The following is a 26,254-nucleotide window of genomic DNA, read 5'->3' as shown; positions in this document are numbered from 1 at the left end:
AGTTGAGGGAAATTTGTCCTAGTTCAGCCACCCCCTTGGTTTTTCTTTCTTGGTTCCCCTCTGACAGCTGGAGCCCCATGGCCAATGCCTCCAATGTCTCTGGGAGTTACATCATTGAAAATGTTGTAACATCTGTAGCGGCAGGAGCAGGATAATTGGGTGGGGTTATGCATCATGACGGCAGTTATGTTATTGGGTGACATTTATGGGAACTTAGGCCAGCAAAAAAGGGCTTTTAACCTTTAAAAAAAGAGTAATTGTGTTACTGCAGTTTACAAAATGAAAACAAATATCTGACGTTGCCATGGGTTACAGATAACACTACCTTTGTTCCTCTGCGCCAGCACAATAATAATAATACAGGGATTTTTTTGTAACTCTGACTAGTGCTAACACTCAGCAGCTAGGCAGCCTGAGATCAGCGTGTGTGTGTATTAGATCCGGTTACCATCCTATAACCCTCTCCTGCTTTCCCCTTGCCGTCAGCGGAATGCAAGTACCAGTTCCAGGAGTGGGGAGAGTGTGACCCGGAGACAGGAATAAAGACACGGAACGGCAGCTTGAAGAGGGCCCTGCACAATGCGGAGTGTCAGAAAACCGTCACCCTGTCCAAACCCTGCGGCAAGGTCACCAAACCAAAACCTCAAGGTGAGAATGTACTGTATGTATGTATGTATGTATGTATGAAGACGGCTTCTAATTACAAAAGACAGCTCCTGCAGCACTTGGGCATGTTCTCGTCCCACAGTGCGACCTCCGCCGAATCAGGCCCACCATGCTGTTTTTGCTATTACGGCAATAGAATTCCTATGTGATGCATTTCATTCTGTGTTATTCATTAGGAATCACTGGGTCAGCAGCAGCAGAGAGATCCCATGACATTATCAGTCTTGTAGCATGGCACGGGTATCCCAGGCTTCAGGCAGCGGGGATAATACTAAGTATGTGCTGGTAGCACAGGAACAAGTGACAGACAGGCCCCAGAGACTGGAGGATTAAAGGTTGCAGCTCCAACAATAAGTGCGGACTCACAAAACACACTGAGACGCACAGTAGCAGACATGGGCCGTTCCTGGACGATGGCTGGGGGAGGGTAACAGGGCAGTGAGGTGTGGTAAGGGGAGGCGGAGCCTCACCTGTCACACTCCAGTGTGCTCCAGAGGGTTTAATAGAAAAATAATTAGGACAGAACAAAAATATCCCTTTACCAAAACTCCCCAAACTGCGCCCACCCATTGAGCTGTCAATCACCTGCGTCTCCAGCGGCTGTACAGGCGGTCAGCGGATCGTCCATACACACAGAACGATGCACAATCATAGCTGTAGATATATCGGGCATCAGCTGTGTTGCACACGATTTGTTTGGACAGTCGATATATCAATGGACCATCGACCAATGTGTCCAGCGATATATCTGTGAACGGCGTTTTATCACTGGTCGATGGTCCATCGATATATATCGGCCATTCGATCGAACGGCTGATATATCGGCCAGTGTGTATGCACCTTAACAGTCCAGGTTTTAACCCTATCTACGTTTAAGCACAGGTGACTTAATTAGAGCCTCAGTCAATTTGATTATAACATCTGCGGACAAGCAGGATATCCTCATAACCTGGTCTGGTAGGGGGACCTGAGGACCGAGTTTGGGAAACCCTGCTTTGAATAAATAGGGGCCTGTAACATTTTTTCTTCTTTCAGGAGACGTCTGAAGCTAAAGCAGTCTGACATCTCTTGTGTCACCAGCTCTTATTGGCCGGCTGCCCAGTCAGCCACTCAGTGTTCTCTGTATAATAAACTCTGTCACTTACTGAAAACATTTACACTGAGAGAAGTCCCCCCCCCCATTCTGTGCAGTCTCTCTCGTACATCCTCTGCCAATGTAATCCTCCGGATGAGGACAATGGGCCCCACTTACACTGTACTTCCCAAAGTTTGCTGACTACCATCCTGGATCAGGGCTGCCGAGACAGCCGTGGGGCCCAGGTACTGGGGTGGACGTGGCAAAATAGGGAAGCGTGACCCCATCCCATCCAGGAAAAATAGTAAGCTACAATGTATAAAACTAACCATCTAGTACAGTAGGTTACTTAGTGGATGTGTTATGGTACTGTCAGCACCTTATGCTGAGCTACTGTAAGTGACACTGTATAGTTCTTGTCATTACCCAGATCCAAATCCAGTAACTAAAGGCAATCTGACCCCTATATCAAAATGAACCCTACAATGTCTGTGTGTGCGTGTACATGTGGTAGGGAATATAGATTGTAAGTAAGATTGAATGTTCAAATATTCTCTGTACAGCGCTGTGGAATATGTGTGCGCTATATAAATAACTAGTAATAAATAAATAATATTTCCCGATGCATTCGGTGGTCCTATATACATTTTTAACACATTACATGGCGCAAGAAGCGTTCTTAAGGTGCACATACATCATTCATTTCGATGTGCAGGCGTTGCGATCTGAAGCTAGTTCAAAAAGTACGTGCAGCACATACTTTTTGAACTGTGCGATTGGGATGTGTGCGGGAGCGCGCATCCCATCGCACCTGCAAAACGCACTTTGTATGGGCACCTTTAGGAGCACCAAAGTGATACCTATGTCAGACCCATTCACCCGCCTCCTGCTGGCATTAGCGCCCTAGCAAACGCACGCGTTTCCCCAGCAGTGGGTATGAGGCCTTCGTACAGTAGGACTTCTTGTTGGGAAGAGTAAATGCTGGTAGGTTTTGGGTTTTTCCATTTTTGACAATCTCTGCGAAAGAACGGACCCTTTCCGCTGCGGAGACGCTAATCGGTTAACTGTAACCATAGCGTACAATAATGTCTGAAAATTAATTTATTGTCAACTAGAAGATGTTCTGCTCACAGTGAAGAGACATCTCCTCCAAAGCTTAGCGGAGTGTCAGACATTTGGAGGCGGTATACATATACATGTGTGCGTGTTAGTTAGTCATGCATGTAGATCTCTGTAGGCCTCTGCCGGTGGAGGTGGTGGGCCTCAGGCGTGCTCGGCGGAGCGGCAGACAGGCCTGGCTGTGGTACTTTGACCCCTGGCGCCTCATCCACTTCAGCTCCTGCTGCACCCAACAGACAAACTCATTTTCTTTCCTATCGATCTGACTTCAGTGTGTAATGAACTCCTCCAGCTTCTCCTGTGTGTGTCCCAGAAGCTTGGCAGGGCTTATCTATGACATGTGGGGGTGGCGGAGCAAAGAGTTAACCCATTTGGAGCTCACACCATTAGAAATACATTTTTCAGGTCTTCTCCTCAGACTAGGGATGACTGAGAAGCCGTTATTTGATATTTCTGTACGTCAGAGGCTTCAGATTACATATACGGACACTGTTCCTCGAATACGTCACATTTATAGTGTATGTTGCGATATGGGGAGGCCGTTCCGGCATTGAAGGCCGTAGTTGCGGTGTCTTATCCCTGGAGCTTAATAGTGTTATTGGGTGATATAAGGAGAGGGCTGCAGGATGGGTTACATAGGATGTGCCCTGGCTCAATTTGCCTGAAACGTGTCCCGCGATGTTAAACATTTCCTTTAATTGAGGTCAAATACGATGAAACATACAAAATGACACCCAAAAATAACTTTCAAAGCGTGTGTCCACCATTTTTTTTTTTTATGACGACCGTCTGTACTTTTTCCCTGTCAACACTTGGCGACCATATGGGGTTGAACTATCGACTGTGTACCTAGACACTGTGAGGTAAATTTACTAAGATGGGAGTTCTGTTGACGATAGAATTTGATTGGTTGCCTATAGCAACAACATCCTATCTATTATCTTCTAGAAAGTGCTAAATAAATAAGTAGATTTTGATTGGTTGCCCATAGCAACATCACATGTGAAATACAACTTCCATCCTAGTAAATTTCCTCCTGTGAGGTAAATTTATTAAGATGGGAGTTCTGTTGAAGATGGGATGTTGCCCGTAACAACCAATCATAAGTAGAATCTGATTGGTAGCTATAGACAACATACCATTACTTTGCAGAACAGAGGACAACCCCTCCCCAATGCTTGTCACGGCCTTATTTTGGTTCATTCTTTCTGACAAAATCCTTCTTAGATAGACAAAACCATGTGCACTGCAGGGGGGGCAGATGTAACATGTGCAGAGAGAATTAGATTTGGGTGAGTAATTTTGTTTCTGTGCAGGGAAAATACTGACTGCTTTATTTTTACACTGCAATATAGATCTCACTTTGAAGTAAAACCCCACCCAAATCTAATTCTCTCTGCACATGTTACATCTGCCCCACCTGCAGTGCACATGGTTTTTCCCATCTAAGAAGGATTTTGTCAGAAAGAATGAACCAAAATAAGGCCCTAAGCGTATCATCGCTGCTTCTATACTAATGCTTCATATAATGAAACCACCTTATACCCTCAGGCTCATTCATATAAAAGAATAATTCACATGGCGTGACTAATTCACCCCATACTGCCTATATATATGGTATATGCTATGGTTTCCCGTGGAGAGTAAACTTAGTTAGCGGTGTAATTGTATTTCATACTCCCAGCACAGTAACTAATGGCCCCGGGCCTTTGTAATGTAATTACCAGGAAAGTAACCAGGCGAGAGGTGGGTGACCGCAGGACACTACGTTCCCTGCGTGGGTTTCTTCTGAGACCATTATCGGGGCTAAGGCAAAGAGTTCCTAATGGTGGGACCCCACCAGTTGCCACCCATTCAGGCGTTTCAATACCATGCCTAAGATTTTTTAGCTCTCATTTACAGCCTTATTCAGAGTAAATGCAAGTTTAGGCTTTTCTAAGAATATACTGTTTTAGGCACAAGTCCGGTGACGACACCTAATACCTGATTCCAAGATGGATGCAGTCCCGACGTCGGATGCAGCGGAGCCATTTTCTTTTACCTCAGTGCGTGTGTAGTGATGGCCTAGTAACAATGGGTGTGGATCAGTTGGTCTACAACAAGAAGGTCGACAAGCATTGGGTTGACACCATTAGGTCGACATGCAGAAAGGTCAACATGTGTCTAGGTCGACATGGCTCAAGGTCCACATGGGACTAGGTCGACAGGGTCATTAGTTCGACACAAGCATTAGGTCGACATGGGCAAGATCGATAGTCAAAAGGTCGACATGGGGTTTTTCCTCCAGTTTTTTTTACCCGAATGCCGACACAGTCGACATGAACACAGGTTAAAGTGCACCGCGTCCCCTCGCTGCGCTTGCCATGCTTCGCGCTCGGTGCCCCGCTCTGCTCTGCACACTATTTTATTCTCCCACCACGCCCTAGTGGATGGTAGGGCATGAAATACCGCCTGTTGGCACATGTCGGCTTAAAAAACAGTGAAAAACCCCATGTCAACCTTTTTACTGTCGACCTTGTCCATGATGATGTAATGCTTGTGTCGACCCAATGACCCTGTTGACCTAATCCATGTCGACATTGACCCATGTCGACCTAGACACATGTCGACCTTTCTGCATGTCGACCTAATGGTGTCGACCCAATGCTTGTGGACCTTCTTGTCCATATCCCGTAACAATGTCCCCAGTGCGATTGACAGTCAGGCACCATTTGTATTGATAGGGGGGCGACTAATAATACGCAGGCGTGTCGTTACCATTTTGGGGGTTGTGTAACTGCTTGGCCACCGCGTTACCCCGAAGGTCGATTATTGACCGATGGTTGTGTACACAATCGGCGGATTTAAGATTCCTCCAGCGGGCCTCTCAATACAGATTCAGATGCTATTTCCTGAGGCTTGCTAGATGCTGACGGACCTGAGCGTGGTTTAGAATGAGCCCCTAAATTCCCGGTACCACTGCCGCAATGTCGATCTGTTCTTCGCCCAGCACGTTTCTATGGTTCCTCCGCGCATTTGAATGGACTTCTGTGAAATATGTCAGACATCAGTTGTTCTGCAATGTCAGTTTCCCCCCGAGTTCCTCACCCTGCGCGGCATGAATAGTAATCACTGTGGCTCGCAGCGACAGGAAGAACGCAGATCCTGACAACATGCCAAGCAGCCTCCTGGTTAGGGGATTATGTCAGCCCACTGAAGCTCTTACCAGCCCCTGATCTGACCAGGATTGTCCAGCTTCCCAAACCCACTCGTACCCATAGCAGAGAGAGGGGTCAGCTGAGGATATGACATTCGATTGCAGGGCCTAATTCAGCATGAACTACTGTGCATGTGTTCCGTACGCATTGCAAGGGGAAATAGCTACAGAAAATGCACATGGATCTTGGAGCCGCAGTTTGAGTGACAGGAAGTGGGCATTTGGTGCTGTTTTCTGGGAGTGTCAGAAAAAAATGCAGACGTGCCCAAGTGACTTAAGGGTAATACCGTTTTAAGATAAAGCAGCTAGGTTTAAGTAAAGCAAATGATTTCCTGGTTCCTGAGGTGGCGGTGGCTGTATCTGTCCTCACACAGATTCACCCCACTGTACACCAATATATTGGAGCGAGCCCTTGCCTCTCTTCCCTTGGGAGGGCACCCGGTTTTGTTTTGCTGCTATTTGGAGTGCCGGCCATCCCCTGGAAATCTGCTATATATATATATATATATATATACACACACACACACACACACAACGGTATGACATACCGGCACTTCACTTCAAGCACTGATTTTTTTTCTCCTCGGCGGTGGTGGCTGCAGCAGCCAGATGGGGAGCAGGCATCCCGGTGGAAGCAGCAGCGGCCAGCTGGTTAGAAGGAGACCCGGCTGCGGCGGTGAACGGGGGACTGGGGGAGCAGAAGTCCCAGGCGGGGGACAGAAGACGTCAGCAGTGGCCCTGAATGGGGGAGGTTGGCGCTGAGGCTGTGCGCACTGTGTGGTGTATGCCACAGACAGCCTCCCGTCTGCTGGGACTGCCCATCCTCCATTGTCCGCCACCTACCTTCCTAGTCCTCCTCTCTCCCTCAGTTGTCCGCCACCTGTGGCTCACAGCTGTAAGCTGGAGCCACGCTCTCTCCCCCCCCCCCCGCCCTGATGCATACCTGATTGGGGGTGGTGTGGGGGTGCGCCCCACCCCCTGTGAAAACAAACATGTAATCCCTCTTGGCAATGAGCATGAAACCCCCTTGGCAAAGAATATGAAGCCACCTGGCATCGAGCATGAAACCCCCTTGTCAACGAACATGAAACCCCAGGCATCTAGCATAAAACCAGCTTGGCAACAAACATGAAGACCTGGGCATCATGCATGTAGGTGAGCAGTACTTATGTGTCATAATATGTAATGGGCATCACGCTGTCTGGCACAATGTGTAATGGGCATCATGGTGTGTAGTGCAATGTGTAATGGGCATTACGGTGTGTGGCCTCGTGTAATGTGCATTACGGTGTGTGACATAATATGTAATAAGCATTACAGCTTGCAGAATAATGTATAACGGCATTATGGCATGTGAAATAATGTGGAATGGGCATTATGGCATGTGGTATAATATGTAATGGGCATTACGGTGTTTGCTATAATGTGTAACGGGCATTACAACATGTGGAATAATGTGTAACAGGCATGGTGGCATGCAGAATAATGTGGAATGGGCATTACGGCATGTGGTGTAATATGTAATGGGAATTACGGCGTTTGCTATAATGTGTAACGGGCATTACAACATGTGGAATAATGTGTAACAGGCATGGTGGCATGCAGAATAATGTGGAATGGGCATTACGGCATGTGGTGTAATATGTAATGGGCATTACGGCATTTGCTATAATGTGGAATGGGTATTACGGTGTGTATGTCTGGGGTATGTGGTGTGGTACACTACACTTAAAAACATGCCCCTGTGGTGTGGCACAGAATGGAAGAGGAGATAACACCGTATTGAAGCTGCCCTATCTCCAAACCATTATCCCGAGGGAGCGAAGCACAGAGCACTTTCATATGGTTCATCATAGGCTGCCTGGGGTCAGTCAGGCCGGGATGGCCTGTACATGGGGCAGGGAAAATGACAAAAGAGAGACCATGAAATCTTACTACCCAAGGGGCATAGTCAGCATTTAATATTTGTGGGATTGCAGCAGATATCTGTGCAAATCCCATGGGGCCTGGCTATCCACATACAATCTGAAGAAAAGAACTTACCAAAAATGGCCGCCGCCTTGGAGGTCAATGGATCTTTAGCGTCTGACAGGGAAGCACAGCACTTATAGCGTTACCCAATAGTGCTGGATTCTGGGAACACTTGCCTGAGCCTACTTCCGGGCATGTAATCCCTGGCAATGTACATAACTCGTGGCAACGAGAAAGTAACAAGGGGCAATGAGCATGTAACAAGTGGCAATGAGCATGTAGCCCCTGGCAATGAGCAAGAAAACCCTGGCAACCCTGGGGGTATAGTGTACGGGTAGGTATCCGAAGATACCAGATTTTGGGGTCGATCCTCAACACCAGCGCTGACTTAAAATTATAAACCACACCTCCCTTAGAGAATGGTGGCGTCTCCTCTTCTCCAAATATAGAATCACTTAATGAGAAAACCAGGCACCAGTCAGGTCATCATCTGTCCGGTCCACTTTTTCAATAATTCCCTCAAGGAAGAGAAATGGCATAATATTGCAAAACCTCTTTATTACAATGACATGTATAAAACAAAACAAAATAATCCAGGAGATGAAAAGGGTGGAATTTACCAGACAAGCTGGAGAACCAGATGGATATGGCTCTCAAATAGGCATAAGGGATGGTGAGATGTTTTTCCCGGGTCAACTACCGCTATAGTCCTAGTTGTGTCCAACCGTCTCAAACTCCTGGTCCAAATGAAACACAGCTGCTCCGCTCCGACGCGTTTCGGACACCAAATGTGTCCTTTTTCAAGGAGTATAACTTTTGCTGTGTATTCATCCCCTTTTATAGCAGGGAAATCATGGCAATTTCAGTCACCTGACGCTCCCGCGACTTCCGGTGACGGACTTCCGTAACGGACTTCCGGTGACGGACTTCCGGTGACGGACTTCCGGTTACCTCACTTCCGGTCGCGGCTATTGGAACGCATCTTGCGTTCCACTTACAGGATGTTCTGCAGTGTGTCCCCGCTATTAAGTATTCATAATAAGTGCAACACAGTACTTCATTTTGGTTCCTGATGCTGATCATGATTCCGGAACGCAAATGGCTGTCTGGTATATACAGCATTCACTTTTCATTAGGATTTTATTGGATCCCAATGGTAATAGAATGGAATATGCGTCCGGAAGTTCACTATAAATATACAAAAGTGCAAATGAGTACAATGTGTGCAAATCGGATATAAATACATATAAAAATATTATAAAAATATATATATCATATAAAATCAATCATATATATATAAAACCAATTACATAAAAGCAGTTACTTTATAAAAACCATTTCACTTCAAAATCGCAGTTCAGGCCCTTTGGTTTCAGTGTATCAAATTTATAAATTAATTTCATCTCCTCCCTTGCTAAACAGGTGGCTTGGTTTTTATTTCTGGGGCCAGTATGAGCTATTTTTATGCCAAAAAACCTGATGATGGCTGATGGTGAGGAGTTATGAAATAGTTTAAAATGTTGCGATAAGGAATGGGACTCTAGTCCTTTCCTTATATTATTTAGATGTTCGCTTAAACGAATTTTAAAAGGGCGTGAAGTGCGACCCACATAGAATTTATGGCAAGAACATTCTATGCCATACACTATGGAGGTTATTCTGATCGGAGCGGCCAAACGTGCGTACGTTCGCCATTACCGCACGCTAGCCGTACGCGGCCGTTAGGGTTAGGTCCACCCACAAATCAGCCGCTTACGTACGGCCAGAAATACCGTAGAAGGGGAGTGGCGTACAGATGAGCGTACGGCAACGTACGCGGACGGCCCAGCCCTTACACTCCGACAACTGGCGTACAATTGAGCGTACACCACCGTTTACGGACGTCTCTCGGCCGTCTTCCCACCGACTTCTTGCGGCTATCTGAGCGTACGCCAGCTTGCACGGACGGGTCCCTATTGTTTTCAATAGAAAAGTCAGCTTATGTCACCGCTCGTGAGAGTGAGCGTACGTCCGTGTACGCTGACATACCCTTCACATATATGGACCAGCATATCTTCCCTTTCAACTATAATTATGAAAATTAATTAATTAATTGAATTAATTAATGTGCAAAATAGTGGCCATGGGATTAAAACATTGCTGAAACATCCTTTGTAGGTGTTAGATGTGGTTTATGTTATTGTATCCTAAATACAAAACCTATGTTTGTATTAGAGTGAACACGTTGACACATGTCGACTTGTGTAGATTGAGTGTGCTACTGCGTAAAGTCTATGAAAGCACGTAGTGAATGTGTCTAACTGTTTAGCAAATACCTACCTTAGCGTATAAAAAGATTCTTACCTTAAATTAAACAAACCTTTAAATGTGGAGAAGTATAGAAACATAAGCTTCCAATGTGTTTGCGTGCTGTATGTGTGGCTTGCAGGCAGTGAAATCATGGTTTGGACTTAATAGACTGCAGCATTGCTTATTACATTCAGGTGTATGTGTTTGAGTAGTAATCAGCGTTAATTAGCCAACTCAGGCGCACGCTGGCATGCGGTATCTGTAGGGGTGGTTTGAGCTGGCGGTTGGCGGCCGCCTGTTTGGTGTCCGAAATGAACGGTGCCTTAGTCGATCGTGCGGTAGTAGCACCGCTCATTTTTGGTGCACACCCCCGTGTACGCCCATATTTACGCCCATTTTCCCTCATTATTTCGGCCGCTCCCATCAACACGCCCCTATGCCGCCCCATTACCCGTACACTCGCGTACAGGTTTTTTCGCACGTTGAGAGCCCGGCCGTAAGCGTTGTGGTGTGTTCGCGCCGGCGCATTAGCGTATCTGCACATGCGCAGATCATGAAAAACCCCGGGACGTACGCGTACGGCCCGGCCGCTCCAACCAGAATAAGGCCCTATGTTACTAGTGTTGCATGTCATAAAATCATTTAAAACAAACTTAACACCATTGATCGTAACATCCGTGGTTTTGCTGACCCCTCTGCTGTTAATTTCCCTGCACGCTTTACACAATCCACATCTGTGGAACCCCTTAGTCAAAACCCTTCCTGGACGTTTTGGCAGGGGGAGCGCACTACTAACCACTTTGTTTTTTATGTTTGGGGCTTTTCTGTAGATAAAGCTTGGGTGACTGGGCAGGGTCATGTTTTAAAATCTCCCAATTTTTGGTGAATGACCGTTCCACCATTTTGTGTTGTGCGTTATATCCTGTTATGAAGGCCAAGTGGAAGTCTTTTTTGGGTCTTTCCGGGGGTATTTTATTCTCAAGCAGAGAATCCCTATCCAGGTCACCTATCTCTTTGACCAATGAATCAATTCTTTCCCCCTCATAACCACTGCAGACAAATTTCTTTGCCATATTTGCCGCCTGTTCATTATAGGTATTCATATCGGTGCAGTTACGTCTCACTCGTTTCAACTGCCCCCCCGGTATAGAGTCTAGCCAATTATGGTGATGGCAGCTGGTACGATGAATATAAGAGTGAGTATCTGTGGGCTTTGTAAATGTTTTCGTTTCCCACTGACTGGTACCCTTGGTAATCGTAATATCTAAAAAATCCACTGTTGACATGCTCTTATTAAAAGTCAATTCTATATTACAATCGTTGGTGTTTAAAAAAGTACAAAAATTGTTGAGATCATCTTCTCCTCCCCTCCAGAAGAATAAAATATCATCTATGTAACGTACCCACGACACCAGGCTCGACCCAAGCCCCGCCCAACACCAAACATGGGACTGCTCCCACTTGCCCATGAAGATGTTGGCGTAGCTCGGGGCGAACCTGGTGCCCATGGCCGTCCCAACCTTTTGTATATAAAAGCCGGACTCGAAGGTAAAATAGTTGTTGGTTAAAATGAATTCTACACCTTCTAATAAAAACTGCTGGAGGTCTTGCTGTAAAGTGCTGTTTGTCAAGTATTCTCGTACCGACTGTATACCGCTTTGGTGGTCGATAATGGTGTAAAGAGACTTGACATCTGCAGTCACTACCCAAATCTCTTCTTCACAGGGTATATTCTTTAAAATATTGAGAAGATCTTTCGTATCTCTCAAATGAGATATATTTGTTAAAACCAATGGTTGTAAATAAAAGTCTATAAATTCGGACAAGTTTGCAGTAATCGAATTGGTACCGGAAACAATAGGTCTTCCTGGGGGGTGGGTAAGACTCTTGTGGATCTTCGGGAGAAGATAAATCACCGGTACCGTGGGTTCCTCATTTAAAAGGAACTTCATCTCTGATTCTTTCAAAGTCCCCTTTTGTTTATATTTTGTTAAAAGGGTGGTCAGATCTTTAGAGATCCGCTCCGTCGGATCCGTCCGGATTTTCTGGTAGGTATTTACATCCCCTATTTGTGTGAGGACCTCATTTACATACCAATCTTTCCCCATAATAACAATACCCCCCCCTTTATCCGCTGGCTTCACAACAATATCTTTGTTCTCACGCAGGGATTTTAGGGCATTTCTTTCATTTAAAGTCAGATTGTAATTAGTGCCTCGGGGGGTGATCTTTTTGATGTCATTTTGTACCAGCTGGGCAAAAGTTTCTATAAAGTTCCCCTTAATATGAGCCGGGTAAAACACAGATTTAGGTCTAAAGTTAGCTATTTCTGGGACCTCAGTGGACGGTATTTCCTCCTGATCTTTCTGTAAAAAGAATTTTTTAATGCACAGTTTCCTTATAAATTTGTGCACGTCTACAAATGTATCGAATTTGTTTATATTAGACGTGGGCGCATATTTTAAGCCTTTATTCAACACTGATAATTCGAAGGGATTGAGGGTGTGGGAGCTCAAATTAAAGATTTTTGTTAAACCTGAACCAGAATCATCCGGGGTGATAATGGATTTTCTATTTTTTGATCGTTTTTTTCGGGGTCTCTTTTTGGATTTCTTGGATCTATTTCTATTGCGTTTATACAATCCTGCCCTCTTCCCTCGTTTGGTAGGTATCTTGTATTTGATTACCGGTCCCTTCTTGATCGATCTATGTCGATCCCTAAAAAATGTACTCTGTTAAGATCTCTCCTTAATGGAAGATATTTATTATTCGTCAAAAGAGGTGACATCTGGTGATCTATGGGAGGATCTTTATTCCTCTGGTCCCTCCTTTGTCTAGACCTCGAACCCTGGGGGTAGGTTTCAGAAACTTTTGGCAGGGGGTGCAACATTTCTAGTTGCACCGCTGTGTTACCAATAAAGTTGACAGATGATCAGCACCAGTGGCAAGATACTTCAGATACTACAGATACTACAGCAGCGTGGCACAGGGGTTAGCAGCAGCGGGGCTCTAGGTTAAGTCCCTATATGTGTGGAGTTTGTATGTGCTTCTTATGTTTGTGTGGAATTCCTACTTTTCTTTACGTCCAAGATCCATAGACATAAGTAATTGTCTAGTGACTGTGTCCTGTTGTTGTTCTGTGTCAGTGAAATTAGATTGCAAGCTCCACGGCCCTTGTGACTGACATGTCTGAGCAGAACCCTCCTGACCGGGCAGGGTTTTGGCGAATGTCAGGCCGCAGCCTAATCGATACAAGGATATTAATAATGTACCATCTCCTGTTCTCGTTGGCATAACGACACACACCTGTATTATGTGGTATTATGTAGCGCTGCCTGCAAAGTTTATCTGCTGCTTGCAGATAGGTGTAACTGAAAAAGCAATGCCATGTACTTCAGAGGCTAGTCTGTGAGGCGTTATGACATTTCCTTAGAAACTCCTTATTCTGTGTGTGTGTGTACACAGCCGCCCCTATAGAAATGTTCCTGCGTCACTTATCTGAGCAATTCATTTCTCCGTAATTACATTTTACCTCGTGGCTCGCTCCCAAGCCTCAGACAAACGCTGAATTTGGCGGGAAGGAGTTGTGGAATCCGTATCGCATTGTTCTGCGGAGCATCCGTGCCTCGCTCCCAGCCCACCTGTTATATAGTCTCATTGAGCCAAAACCGATCTGGTTACTTATTTCGGCATAAAGCCAGAGATGGCGAAGAACTTATCTGCCTTTGCCGGGGCACTTTTGACGTGAGGGAGGAATGATCTGCATTATTCGCTCCCTGGTACTGCAAGCGGGAGACAAAATGAGGTTTGTGTTGATGGCCTGTAATATCCCCGGGGATAAAACAATGGCCCCTTGTTCTGTATACTGGAGAGAGAAGACGGAGGGATGAATGGGAGTTGGCAGCTGTTCCGTGCTGGTCTGCCGCTGGATTGGCACTGTGAGAAACCTCAGAGGTTCGTGCGTCTCACAGTGATGGGAGATTATTTTAGGCCTAGACCTCTGGGAATTGCTACATACATCTCACCACGTTGTGTATTTCTGACGGAACGGTGAGGGTTGAAGGGAAGATAAATGTAAATATGGTGGTTCAGTGGTTAGCTTTGCTGTCTTACAGTGTCTGGGATTATGATTCAGACTGGAGCCATAGCTGGGTGAAGTTTGTATGTTCTCCCCGTGTTTGTGTGCGGTTTACTCTGGGTGATCCGGCTTTCAACTGCAGACTCGTAACCTACTAGGGGCCAGATGTACTAAACTTGAAAAGTGATAAAATGGAAAGTGTTAGGAGCAGCGCGGGCTGCGCGGCTCCGGGGACCCGTGGGCGACGCGCCCCGGCTGTTGCTAGGTGGCCAGGACGCCCTCGCGTCATTCCCGTTGCGCTTCCGCTGGATGCGGGTGCAAGTAGCACTGCTCCGGCTAGTCCTTCTCCCTGCGCCCCGGCTGTTGCCAGGCAGCCGGGACGCCGCCGCGTCATCAGTCCCGCACTTCCGCCGGACGTTGACGTGCGCTCAGCGGTGTCCTCTCAATTCCTTCCTCCTATGCCGCAACGGTTGCCTAGGCGGCGGGGGACGCCAGGCGGCCGCGGAGAGGAGGGGACAGTCTGCAGCTGATTGGCAGCAGCTGCCGGGGATGCCTTTTGGCGCCCTATTTAAACTCCCGGGCACCACTCTCTGACGCCGGTGATAGTCCTTCCTTGCTTGGTCAGAGTGCTCCCGGTTCCCTGGTCTCTGGTGGTCTTGGCTCCTGTCCTGCTTCCAGCACTCCAGTGTCTGTTCCTGTGTTGCTGCTGAGGATTAACCCTTCCCCGTTCTGTTTCCACCTCTCTCAGATAAGTGGGGGGTTATCCTCATCTCATTTTGTTCCTGGTCATTCTTGTTATATTTGTAATACCATCCTTGAGTATTGTTACTCCTGTATGCCATTTCGTGTTACATACCATCCTTTGAGTATTGTTACTCCTGTACTCGTGTTATTGTTCTTATACCATCATTTGAGTATTGTTACATGCATATATCGTTTATTGCTGCTAATACCATCTCTAGAGTATTGTTACTCCCAGTGCCTTGTTGGCAAGTTCTATCATCTCCTAGTCTAGGGAGTCCTCGCCTGTGGTTACAGTTAGTAGTTCCCCTTGTCCTCCGTTGGCCTTGACGGGCGCGTTGTCACAAGTAAGACCTGGTGGCATCGGGGGCGGAGCCTGACTAACGGGCTCTGTCAAACGCGGCTATTATAGGTGAAGCCTTAGCCCTAGCACGCGTCCGTCAATTCTATCCGGAGGCAACGGAGTTAGGGTTGGCGGGGACTCTACGGATCCTAACAGAAAGTGATAAACCAACAGCCAATCAGCTCCTACCTGCCATGTTACAAACTGGGTTTGAAATTTAACAGGTAGGAGCTGATTGGTTGATCACTCTCCTTTTTATCACTTTTTAAGGCTTAGTACATCTTAGTACAAAACTGGCAGGCTATTTGGCGATTTTCATAATGCACAGGCGTACTCCGCCAGCACGAATGCGTGACCCCTTACTATGTTCTTATTGTGAAAAATGTGACCACAGTTTAAGGGACAAAGGGGGGGCGCGATGAGTCGGCGATGCAGCATGCAACCACTCAGCCACTGCAACCCAAAACAGGCCCCTACATCCACTTCTGAAATGTTCCAGTCCTTTGTGGTTGTTATTTTTGCAGCTAGTTAGTTACCACCGTCCGTGTATGAAACAAAATGGCCGCCACAAATGTTATTCAGTCATTGGTGCCAGGCAAGACCGACTGAGGCAGACGAAGGGAGACGTACAGGCCGCAATACCTCAAAGGGGCTAATCTTCATCTCAATGTTGTGCCAAGAATTCTCCTACACCCAAATACCTGAGCCCCTGCTGCCCCCCAGATTTATGAAAGGGAAATCAGAAAGAAGGGCAAAACAAAACACAAATGCCTGGGCCCGCCCAGCGCTCTGAGCCATGATCCGGAGGCTCCAGCCGCGGCTCCTGCTGTTTCTTGTCTCGCATAGCATGGCGGTGATGAGTGACACAGCATCCTGAATTCCAAATGGATCCGTCCTGTAAAAGGCCTTGATATATTCCTTGTGGTCTAACTCCTTCGCTCTCCCCGGACCCTCGCGCACTTCACTTGGTCACAGTCTGCGAGTCACCGAAAACAGGCAGCACTAATAGTGTCCCCTCCGGCGCTTACCTGTCATCTGTCACTATGGAGGCTGCACAGCGGGGGGGGGGGGGGGGGGGGGAGAATACAGATTTATTTTGGCTGGATTTTTCTTACTCTATTTGGTTTACGCTGCTAAAGAACACAGTAACCGGTATCACGCTGCTTATATGGTATCACTGCGCTGTACAATGCAGGTGCCGCAAAACATCATTCAGGGGCAACACAGGATTTCTGTAGGGGGGAGGAAATATATATGCTATTAGTCAAAATACAGACGGTCAAAATACAACAATCATTAGAAGACAGTCCAACATCTCCAGCATCACCCGCAGTCCAACATCTCCAGCATCACCCGCAGTCCAACATCTCCAGCATCACCTGCAGTCCAACATCTCCAGCATCACCCGCAGTCCAACATCTCCAGCACCACCCGCAGTCCAACATCTCCAGCACCACCCGCAGTCCAACATCTCCAGCACCACCCGCAGTCCAACATCTCCAGCACCACCCGCAGTCCAACATCCCCAGCACCACCCGCAGTCCAACATCCCCAGCATCACCCGCAGTCCAACATCTCCAGCATCACCCGCAGTCCAACATCTCCAGCATCACCCGCAGTCCAACATCTCCAGCATCACCCGCAGTCCAACATCTCCAGCACCACCCGCAGTCCAACATCTCCAGCATCACCCGCAGTCCAACATCTCCAGCACCACCCGCAGTCCAACATCTCCAGCACCACCCGCAGTCCAACATCCCCAGCATCACCCGCATTCCAACATCTCCAGCATCACCCTCAGTCCAACATCTCCAGCATCACCCGCAGTCCAACATCCCCAGCATCACCGGCAGTCCAACATCTCCAGCATCAACCGCAGTACAACATCCCCAGCATCACCCGCAGTCCAACATCCCCAGCATCACCCGCAGTCCAACATCCCCAGCATCACCCGCAGTCCAACATCCCCAGCATCACCCGCAGTCCAACATCTCCAGCATCACCCGCAGTCCAACATCTCCAGCATCACCCGCAGTCCAACATCTCCAGCATCACCCGCAGTCCAACATCCCCAGCATCACCCACAGTCCAACATCCCCAGCATCACCCGCAGTCCAACATCCCCAGCATCACCCGCAGTCCAACATCCCCAGCATCACCCGCAGTCCAACATCCCCAGCATCACCCGCAGTCCAACATCCCCAGCATCACCCGCAGTCCAACATCTCCAGCATCACCCGCAGTCCAACATCTCCAGCATCACCCGCAGTCCAGCATCTCTGTACACTTTTAGCAACATTACCGTGACACCGCCGCTGCGTTGGTCTCAGCCCCATAGTGTCATGCAGTCACAGACGGGGAATGAGGCCCAGATGCTACTAATGGAAAGAATTACTGTCGCTGTCTCTCTGCTTCCTGGCTGCAGCAGTAGGGGTACTAGTCTTATGTCGCTCTAACTGCGCGTGTAACACCAGGGTGGTCCTGCTATCCCGCACAGGGCACATTTCCTCTTTGTGAACACACACTTCTGAATGTCTCTCTTGTATTCACCAGATATTATTATATGGTAATTATTGCGCACCTGGAATACACCAAGGGGGTTATCATCTCATAAATGTGAACGCCTCAGAGGTGGGGAGGGGCTGAGGGAGCTAGCATTCAGGAAAATGTGTGTGTGTGTGTGTGGGGGGGGGGGGTGCACACGGTGACATGCAGGCAGGGAGTGGTGTGCAGGCAAGGGGTGGTGTGCAGGCAGGGGGTGGTATGCGGGCAGGGGTGTTGTGCAGGCAGGCAGGGGGTGTTGTGCAGGCAGGGGGTGGTGTGCAGGCAGGAGGTGGTGTGCAGGCAGGGGGTGGTGTGCAGGCAGGGGGTGGTGTGCAGGCAGGCAGGGAATGGTGTGCAGGCAGGGGATGGTGTGCAGGCAGGTGGTGGTATGCAGGCAGGCAGGGTGTGTGCAGGCAGGGGGTGGTATGCAGGCAGGGGGTGGTATACAGGCAGGGGGTGGTATGAAGGCAGGGGGTGGTGTGCAGGCAGGGGTAGGTATGCAGGCAGGAGGTGGTAGGCAGGCAGGGGTGGCAGGCAGACAAGAGGTGGTAGGTAGACGGGGTGGCATGCAGGCAGGAGGTGGTAGGCAGGCAGGGGGTAGTATGCAGGCAGTGGTTGGTATGTAGGCAGGACTTGGTATGCAGGGGGTGGTATTCAGGCAGGGGATGGTATGTAGGCAGGGAGAGTGGCATGTAGGCAGGGGGATGTGGAACCCTAGTGATTTGATGCCTTGGTCGGAACTATAACCTGTGACTGTGACCAGTGATGTGATTAGAGGATTTTGCTTTAGGCGCTGTGAGATCCCGCACTTATCTCCTGTACCCAGAACATTTCTCTCTTTCTATAACGGTGTCCTGCAAATACCAAGTAGCGAGAGTGAACAATAATAGTATAAAGCTATTTTCTGTGACCTTTGAATTGCTCTGCAGCAGGTACAGTATGTGCCTGGACTATCATATATATAACTGCGTTTCATACAACTGTCTTTGTCACAGAGTCGAAAAAGAAGAAAAAAGAAGTAAAGAAACAGGAGAAGATCTTGGACTGAGTGACAGCGGACAAGAGAGGAAGACCCGGGGGGCACGTGTGCCAGTGCAGCTGGGCATGGCAGACTCTCTACATTCCTACCTATAGTAGTGGAAGGGAACGGGGGGGGGGGGGGGGTCTACTTTATACACTGTAGTGTTTTATTTGGTGGAGGGGGGAAGGTTCAATTGAAACCATAACACTGTGTTAGGAACATTGAAGAACAGGGTACGTATTTACGGTACTTCTTATTAGAGCTGTACATAACAGAACCGAGGACCCGTAGCGTATTTGTAGTAAAGTCACCGGGGTTTAATGGGGTGTAACAAGATTTTTGGGGTGCTTTTAATTATACCTGCATTGTGATCATCATCATTCCTATAGAGCGGACAGGCAAGCTGTGGATCTCCTAAAGTGGTAGAACTGCAAGTCTCTGCGTGCCCTGTCAAGCTTTCGTTGACAGGGCATGCTGGTACTTGCAGTTCTACAGCAACTTGAGAATGGATGTATGAATGTAGTTTTCAGCAGTATCGGATGCGTTACAGTTTTATATGTAGCATACAGTTGGCATGTGCATTAAATAAAGCAAATTTAATGGATGAAATAATATTAATGATACGTCTTAGAGTTAAGAATTAAAGACATCAATTTGAAATTTTAGGTGGTGCTCTTTCCCAGGGACTGGGGTGTTGGTATAGGCATTGTAAGTGAATAAGCCCTGAATAAGCATACCAAGTAACAGCTAAATGGGCAATTTCCTGACCCTCCCATGAGCAGCACAAGCCACTCCCCCAGACTCGACATACAACCAATCCAGCGCCATCTAACTTGCCTGAAATCCCAGACCGTAAATCCCAGTGCATCTTGGGAACACCGAAGCCGGCATGATGGGTGAATCCTTCCCAAACCACAGCCGACACAGACGGGGGTCATTACAAATACATGATGGAGTTCTCTGTCTTGTTATAGTGTTGCTGGTATGGAACTGTAGCATCGATGTTGCAAACAAGATCAACGGTTATCCTGTATCTATGCAAGTAATGGGCAGCCGTGGCGCGTTTGGTTGTGGAATTGTCATTTGTCCCTTAGAATTTGCAATGATCTTACTCTAGAAAAGTCAAATCGCACCAGCATAAATATTACAGGGGTTGATGCTACCTAAATCCTAATTATAAATGGCAGGGGGTTGATATGTACCAATAATGAACTGTGATGTTGTAATGATTAACCTGGGTTACGGTATAATTGAATAGGGCAATGGTGAACTTTAATAAACTAATGAAGAATTCTGTGTGTTTTCTTACAAGCATGCGATTACAGTCACATAATAATCAATACATCCCATAGTGTTAATCAGTGATCATACACGAGTGTGATTACGGCAGTTCTCCATTTCTTACACTAGGGGGAGCACACAACACACCTGCCAGGTAATATGCATAGTGCCCTTTTATATCAGAGGTGTGGCTTGCCTGTTTGCCAGAACTCCCATGATGCCCTGCAGGACTGTGATTGACAGGCGAGGATCCAATACGAACACAACAAAGAATGTTTGCACCGATTCCAGTTTATAAAATAACATATATTTGTCCCTGGAAAATGTTGCTACCCGGACCTTAGAAATGGCGCAGCTGTGATTGGCTGAGACAGAATTGCACATTGTGTGTATTTGTATTAAGAGGCCCACTCTATGTGACGGCGCCACAAAAGCAAGAACCGTAGACCGCATCACGGGAACTTGACCCCTCTGAGAAACAATCTGTCCTGCTGCAAGATTTCAGTGGCAGCCATTTTGCTCATGTGTAGCTGTGACGCTTCTTGTGTCCCACCCCGTTCAAATATGGAAGACACAGTAAAGAGAAAAAAAGCTCAAGCAATTACCATAGTAACCCTAGTTTCCATGGAGACATGGGATTATTTATATTTATTTTTGACTCCGCATACATTTTATAAGATTCATGATCCTAAACAGTGTCACCCTTGAGTAAATACTGAGAATACTGGAGGCATTTCCTGGCTGATTTTGCGCATCACGTGAACCACAGCCAGGATGGTGCCTAAATTATACCAGTCATCTTCACAGAGGAGGCGGCCATGTTCTAGGCTACTCTTGTGAATGCGACCAATCATTTCACTAGAAGCTGGTGACATCACCAAGGTGCCTGGGTACAAAATGGCAGCCTATGCAAGACAATATTCATGAGAAGACATCCTATCAGCAGCGGAGTCTTTCATAGTGTTGTGGTTCTCATGAATATGGCTCCAGACCAACAAATGGCCGCCTTCAGTTTATGTATTCAATGGGTACACTTTACAAATGCCAATGATATATATACTACCTGTATTTGATAATAGGTACTCCCTGACACAGATCTCTACTGACTACTATATATACATACCCCAATTCCTAGTAGTGCTGTCTGTACCTCACAGGGCTCCAGTGGAAACTTTCACATACTTATGTCAGTGTCACACACATTAGCTTCTGACTTGTGCATGGTAGGGATGCCAATACACATTATGCAACATAGTATCCCCAATTCATATTATGCCACATTAAAATGAGCATGTCCAGGCACATAACTAAATAGATGTAGGCCCCATAGCAAAAGTAACTGTGACAGGGAAGGTGGCCCCTCTCAGCTTTGGGCCCCATAGCAGCTGCACTCCCTGCACCTATGGTAGCTACACCCCTGTATATAACATATGTAACTGTGACAGGGAAGGTGGCCCCTCTCAGCTCTGGGCCCCATAGCAGCTGCACTCCCTGCACCTATGGTAGTTACACTCCTGTATATAACACATGTAACTGTGACAGGGAAGGTGGCCCCTCTTGCCTCTGGGCCCCATAGCAGCTGCACCCCCTGCACCTATGGTAGCTACACCCCTGTATATAACACATGTAACTGTGACAGGGAAGGTGGCCCCTCTCAGCTCTAGGCCCCATAGCAGCTGCACCCCCTGCACCTATGGTAGGTACACCCTGTATATAACACATGTAACTGTAACAGGGAAGGTGGCCCCTCTCAGCTCTGGGCCCCATAGCAGCTGCACCCTCTGCACCTATGGTAGTTACACTCCTGTATATAACACATGTAACTGTGACAGGGAAGGTGGCCCCTCTCAGCTCAGGGCCCCATAGCAGCTGCACCCCTGCACCTATGGTAGCTACACCCTGTATATAACACATGTAACTGTGACAGGGAAGGTGGCCACTCTCAGCTCGGGGCCCCATAGCAGCTGCACCCCCTGCACCTATGGTAGCTACACCCTGTATATAACACATGTAACTGTGACAGGGGAGGTGGCCCCTCTCAGCTCTGGGCCCCATAGCAGCTGCACCCCCTGCACCTATGGTAGTTACACCCCTGTATATAACACATGTAACTGTGACAGGGAAGGTGGCCCCTCTCAGCTCAGGGCCCCATAGCAGCTGCACTCCCTGCACCTATGGTAGCTACACCCTTGCCCTGGGCACTATTTATACATATCACCCTACTTGTTTCTGGGGTTATACATATAGGTGGTACTTGGGTACTGATGATGTTATTCACCTCACTTGCTTCCTTGATAGCTCCAGCGATGAGAGAGAGAGAGAGAGAGAGACAATGATATATTGGAATACTGCCTACGGTATACACTGATGCCAGTTTTACACCTGTGTGATGGATCCAGCCTGTCGACACATCACACTACAATATGTTACACTTCAAAACAGTACCGTCTTTTCCCCTCTTGCCCTTTATTGCTGAGCTGGTATAACGCTGACATATGTCTTCCCATTGCTGTATTACGCAAAGATCCCAATATATACCGTACACACCGACCCTTATACCAGCAGATGGGCTCACAATGTGTTACATTGCAAACAACCGCTTGGCAGGAGTGGCTCCAAAAAACACACAGAGCAGCGTAACACATTCCATCTGCCGCAGCCAGGATCCCAGTGACAAGGAAACATGTCTCTGTCATTCACACGTTCAGGAGACAGAAAATCATTTCATTTCTAGGAATGAAGAGGGCCCGCCGTCCTAGCAGGGCAGTTATTTAAAGCAACATGTGTGACTTCAATTGAAAGAGGTGTGGCCTTGCAGAGAGGAGGTGTGGCCTCATGGCGCATCCCCGTTTGAATAACTCAGGTGGCGTGTTCAGCATAGGGGTGGACATCAGAAGCCCACCATCAACTGATGGCTTGACCTCCGCCATCAAATCTTTCCATGGGGTGGTAACTGACCATCGCATCAAAATAATTTGCTAGAAAAAAATTCATATTTTAATTGTGTAAGCGCAAAAAAGCTCTTTGTACACATGATGGAACATCTGCAGCGTGGCTGGCTGAGGATGGAACTGGGAGCAGTAACATCGCAACACCATGAAACGTTTTCCATTCGATGGTGAAACGTTTTCCATTCGATGGCGGAAAACATCTGAATGCTGCCATTGAATGGTAAAACTACTAGAATCAGAACAGAAACATCGGGATGCAATGTCCATCTACACTACTACCGAGTGACAGAGCAGCGTAGCAGTGCAGCACACAGTGACAGAGCAGAGTAGCAGTGCAGCACACAGTGACAGAGCAGAGTAGCAGTGCAGCACACAGTGACAGAGCAGAGTAGCAGTGCAGCACACAGTGACAGAGCAGAGTAGCAGTGCAGCACACAGTGACAGAGCAGAGTAGCAGTGCAGCACACAGTGACAGAGCAGAGTAGCAGTGCAGCACACAGTGACAGAGCAGTGCAACAAACAGTGATGGAGCAGAACAGCACACAGTGAAAGAGCAGCACACAGAGACAGCACAGTGACATAGCAGCGCAGCACACAGTGACAGAGCAGTGCGGGCACACAGGGACAGAGCAGTGCGGACACACAGGGACAGAGCAGCACAGCACACAGTGACAGAGCAGTGCAGCAGTGACAGAGCAGCACGGGCACACAGTGACAGAGCAGCACACAATGAAAGCACAGCACACAGAGACAGAGCAGCACAGGCACACAGTGAGAGAGCAGCAGTGCAGCACACAGTGACAATGCAGCACACAGTGACAGAGCAGTACGAGTACACAGTGACAGAGCAACACGGGCACACAGTGACAGAGCAACACACAGAGAAAGCACAGCACACAGAGACAGCAGTTCAGCACACAGTGACAATGCAGCACACAGTGACAGAGCAGCGCAGGCACACAGTGAAAGAGAAGTACGGGTACACAGTGACAGAACAGTATGAGTACACAGTGACAGAGCAGCACGGGCACACAGTGACAGAGCAGCACGGGCACACAGTGAGAGAGCAGTGCAGCGCACAGTGACAGAGCAGCACAGGCACACAATGACAGAGCTACTTCAGAACTGATGCTGATTTTAGTTCTACCAGCTATACCCCTATTTATGCTGTATTTTTCAACACACCCTGTACGTTACCTTGTAATTTGTTGTTTGTTTACTATGTACGGCGCTGCGGACACTTTGTGGCGCCTTATAAATAAATGGACTACTACTACCACTACAGAGCAGTGCAGCACACAGTGACAATGCAGCACACAGTGGCAGAGCAGCACAGCACCCAGTGATAGAGCAGCGCAGCACACGGAGGCAGAGCAGCAAAGTACACAGTGGCTGAGCAGCACACAGTGACAGAGCAGCAGTGCAGCACACAGTGGCAGAGCAGCAGTGCAGCACACAGTGGCAGAGCAGCAGAGAACACAGTGGCAGAGCAGAGTACAGAGATGTGCAGTAGAGGAGGAAGAAATATGATCACCCTGTAATATAGTTTGTTGCTTGGAGCACTAACATCTCTCTGTAGAACACTCAGCACAGATGAGATATAATAACTTCTCTCAGTCAGAGATGCTGCAGCGGGATCTCAGGGCTTGTTAGACACGGTACAAATCCCACAGCTAAGGGGAGAAATAGATGTTAGTTTGGGAAACGCTCCACTTGTAAGAGACTCCGTTATATACTATATCAGTGCAGCAGTCATGTGCAGTGAGGGGATCGCGGTACCCAGAAATCCCATCTATGGCAATGGGGCTATACCTGCAGCGCACTGTAATAGTGCCATAGCAGAGCTGGTACCCACCATGCCCCCTGCTGCCACACCATGTGACTCATGACATCACAGTGCCAGAAGCAGGAAGATGGGCCCATGGGGACAAAGGTTCTCAGGGCCAGTGCAATGTATCTGGGCATTCTAGGTAACATACATCACCCACTGCCCCTGATTCATAGCATACAACACATTAGTGTCCCCAATATATCATATGCCACACAGCAGTGCCCCAAATACCTAATGTGCCTCAAAACTCTGCTCCCACTTCACAATATGCCACACAATGCACCAATACACATGTGCCTAAACTTCATTATATGCCACACAGCTGTACGCCCTCCACATATTTATAGGAGCCATGCCAATTTTCGGCCTCACCTATCTTCCTGGTGACTTACATGGCCCCTGTTTATACTGCAACGTCTCCATTACATAACATGCCACATAGCTAAGCCTCACATTTATTGTATGCCACACAATGCCCCGATACATATGCCACACATGTGCCTCACATTTTATATATGCCACACAGCTGGGCACCCAGTGCATTATGCCACACATACCTTCCAGCAATTAATGAGTGCAATCTGGACTCTTCCAAAAGGGTGTGTGGCCTCCCCTAAGTGGGCATGGTCTCAGGTTGGAGGGCGTGGCCTCACAGACTATCAACTGTTTTTGTCATTTTTGCCATTTTGGGGGTGAACCCAGGGCTCCCCAAGTAACTACACTCCCTGAACATTTCCTCTGCCCGCAGGACACTGTGGGACAGCAGGGAAGTGTCTGAATAGTGAGTTTGCTCAGGAAAGTTGGGAGTCATGCATAATACATATTTAATTAAGCTACATATGTGTTCCAAATATGTCAGCACCCATTACCTACCTCCCCTCCCTCTCCTCCTCCCCCACCCCCACACCTTACCTATTACTCCTTTGTCCTCACCAAAAGTCATAATGGATATACAGCAAATAGACCACACCAAGCTCAATTCACCTGGATCAGCTCCGCCCATGGTGTATGGGGGCGGAGCTTCTTATGTGAGCGACAAGCTGGCACCCAATGGTAAGGTGAGGACTGTATTGCTGACTCTATTGCATGTGATTTGATTGACAGGTAAGAGTGTAGTGTTTGGAGATTCTTCCTTTTGCATCCAGGGA

At 47.7% G+C, this 26,254-nt stretch overlaps 1 protein-coding gene across 1 annotated transcript in view; it reads left to right on the top strand.

Moving 5' to 3' along the window:
• The window catches only part of PTN (pleiotrophin), a 44,153-nt gene extending 23,818 nt beyond the window's left edge, over window positions 1-20,335 (top strand). Inside the window, exons 4-5 of the mRNA XM_083181178.1 lie at window positions 487-648; window positions 19,018-20,335. Of these exons, the coding sequence (XP_083037304.1) occupies window positions 487-648; window positions 19,018-19,070 (215 nt within the window). The 3' untranslated portion in view covers window positions 19,071-20,335. The remainder of the gene's footprint in view (window positions 1-486; window positions 649-19,017) is intronic.
• The last annotated feature ends 5,919 nt before the right edge of the window (window positions 20,336-26,254 follow it).

Source organism: Crinia signifera, chromosome 4 (assembly GCF_055691185.1).
Source record: "Crinia signifera chromosome 4, ASM5569118v1, whole genome shotgun sequence".
Lineage (NCBI taxonomy): Eukaryota > Metazoa > Chordata > Amphibia > Anura > Myobatrachidae > Crinia > Crinia signifera.
Note: the sequence above shows the minus strand (reverse complement) of the source record. Positions and strands in the feature narration are given on the sequence as shown.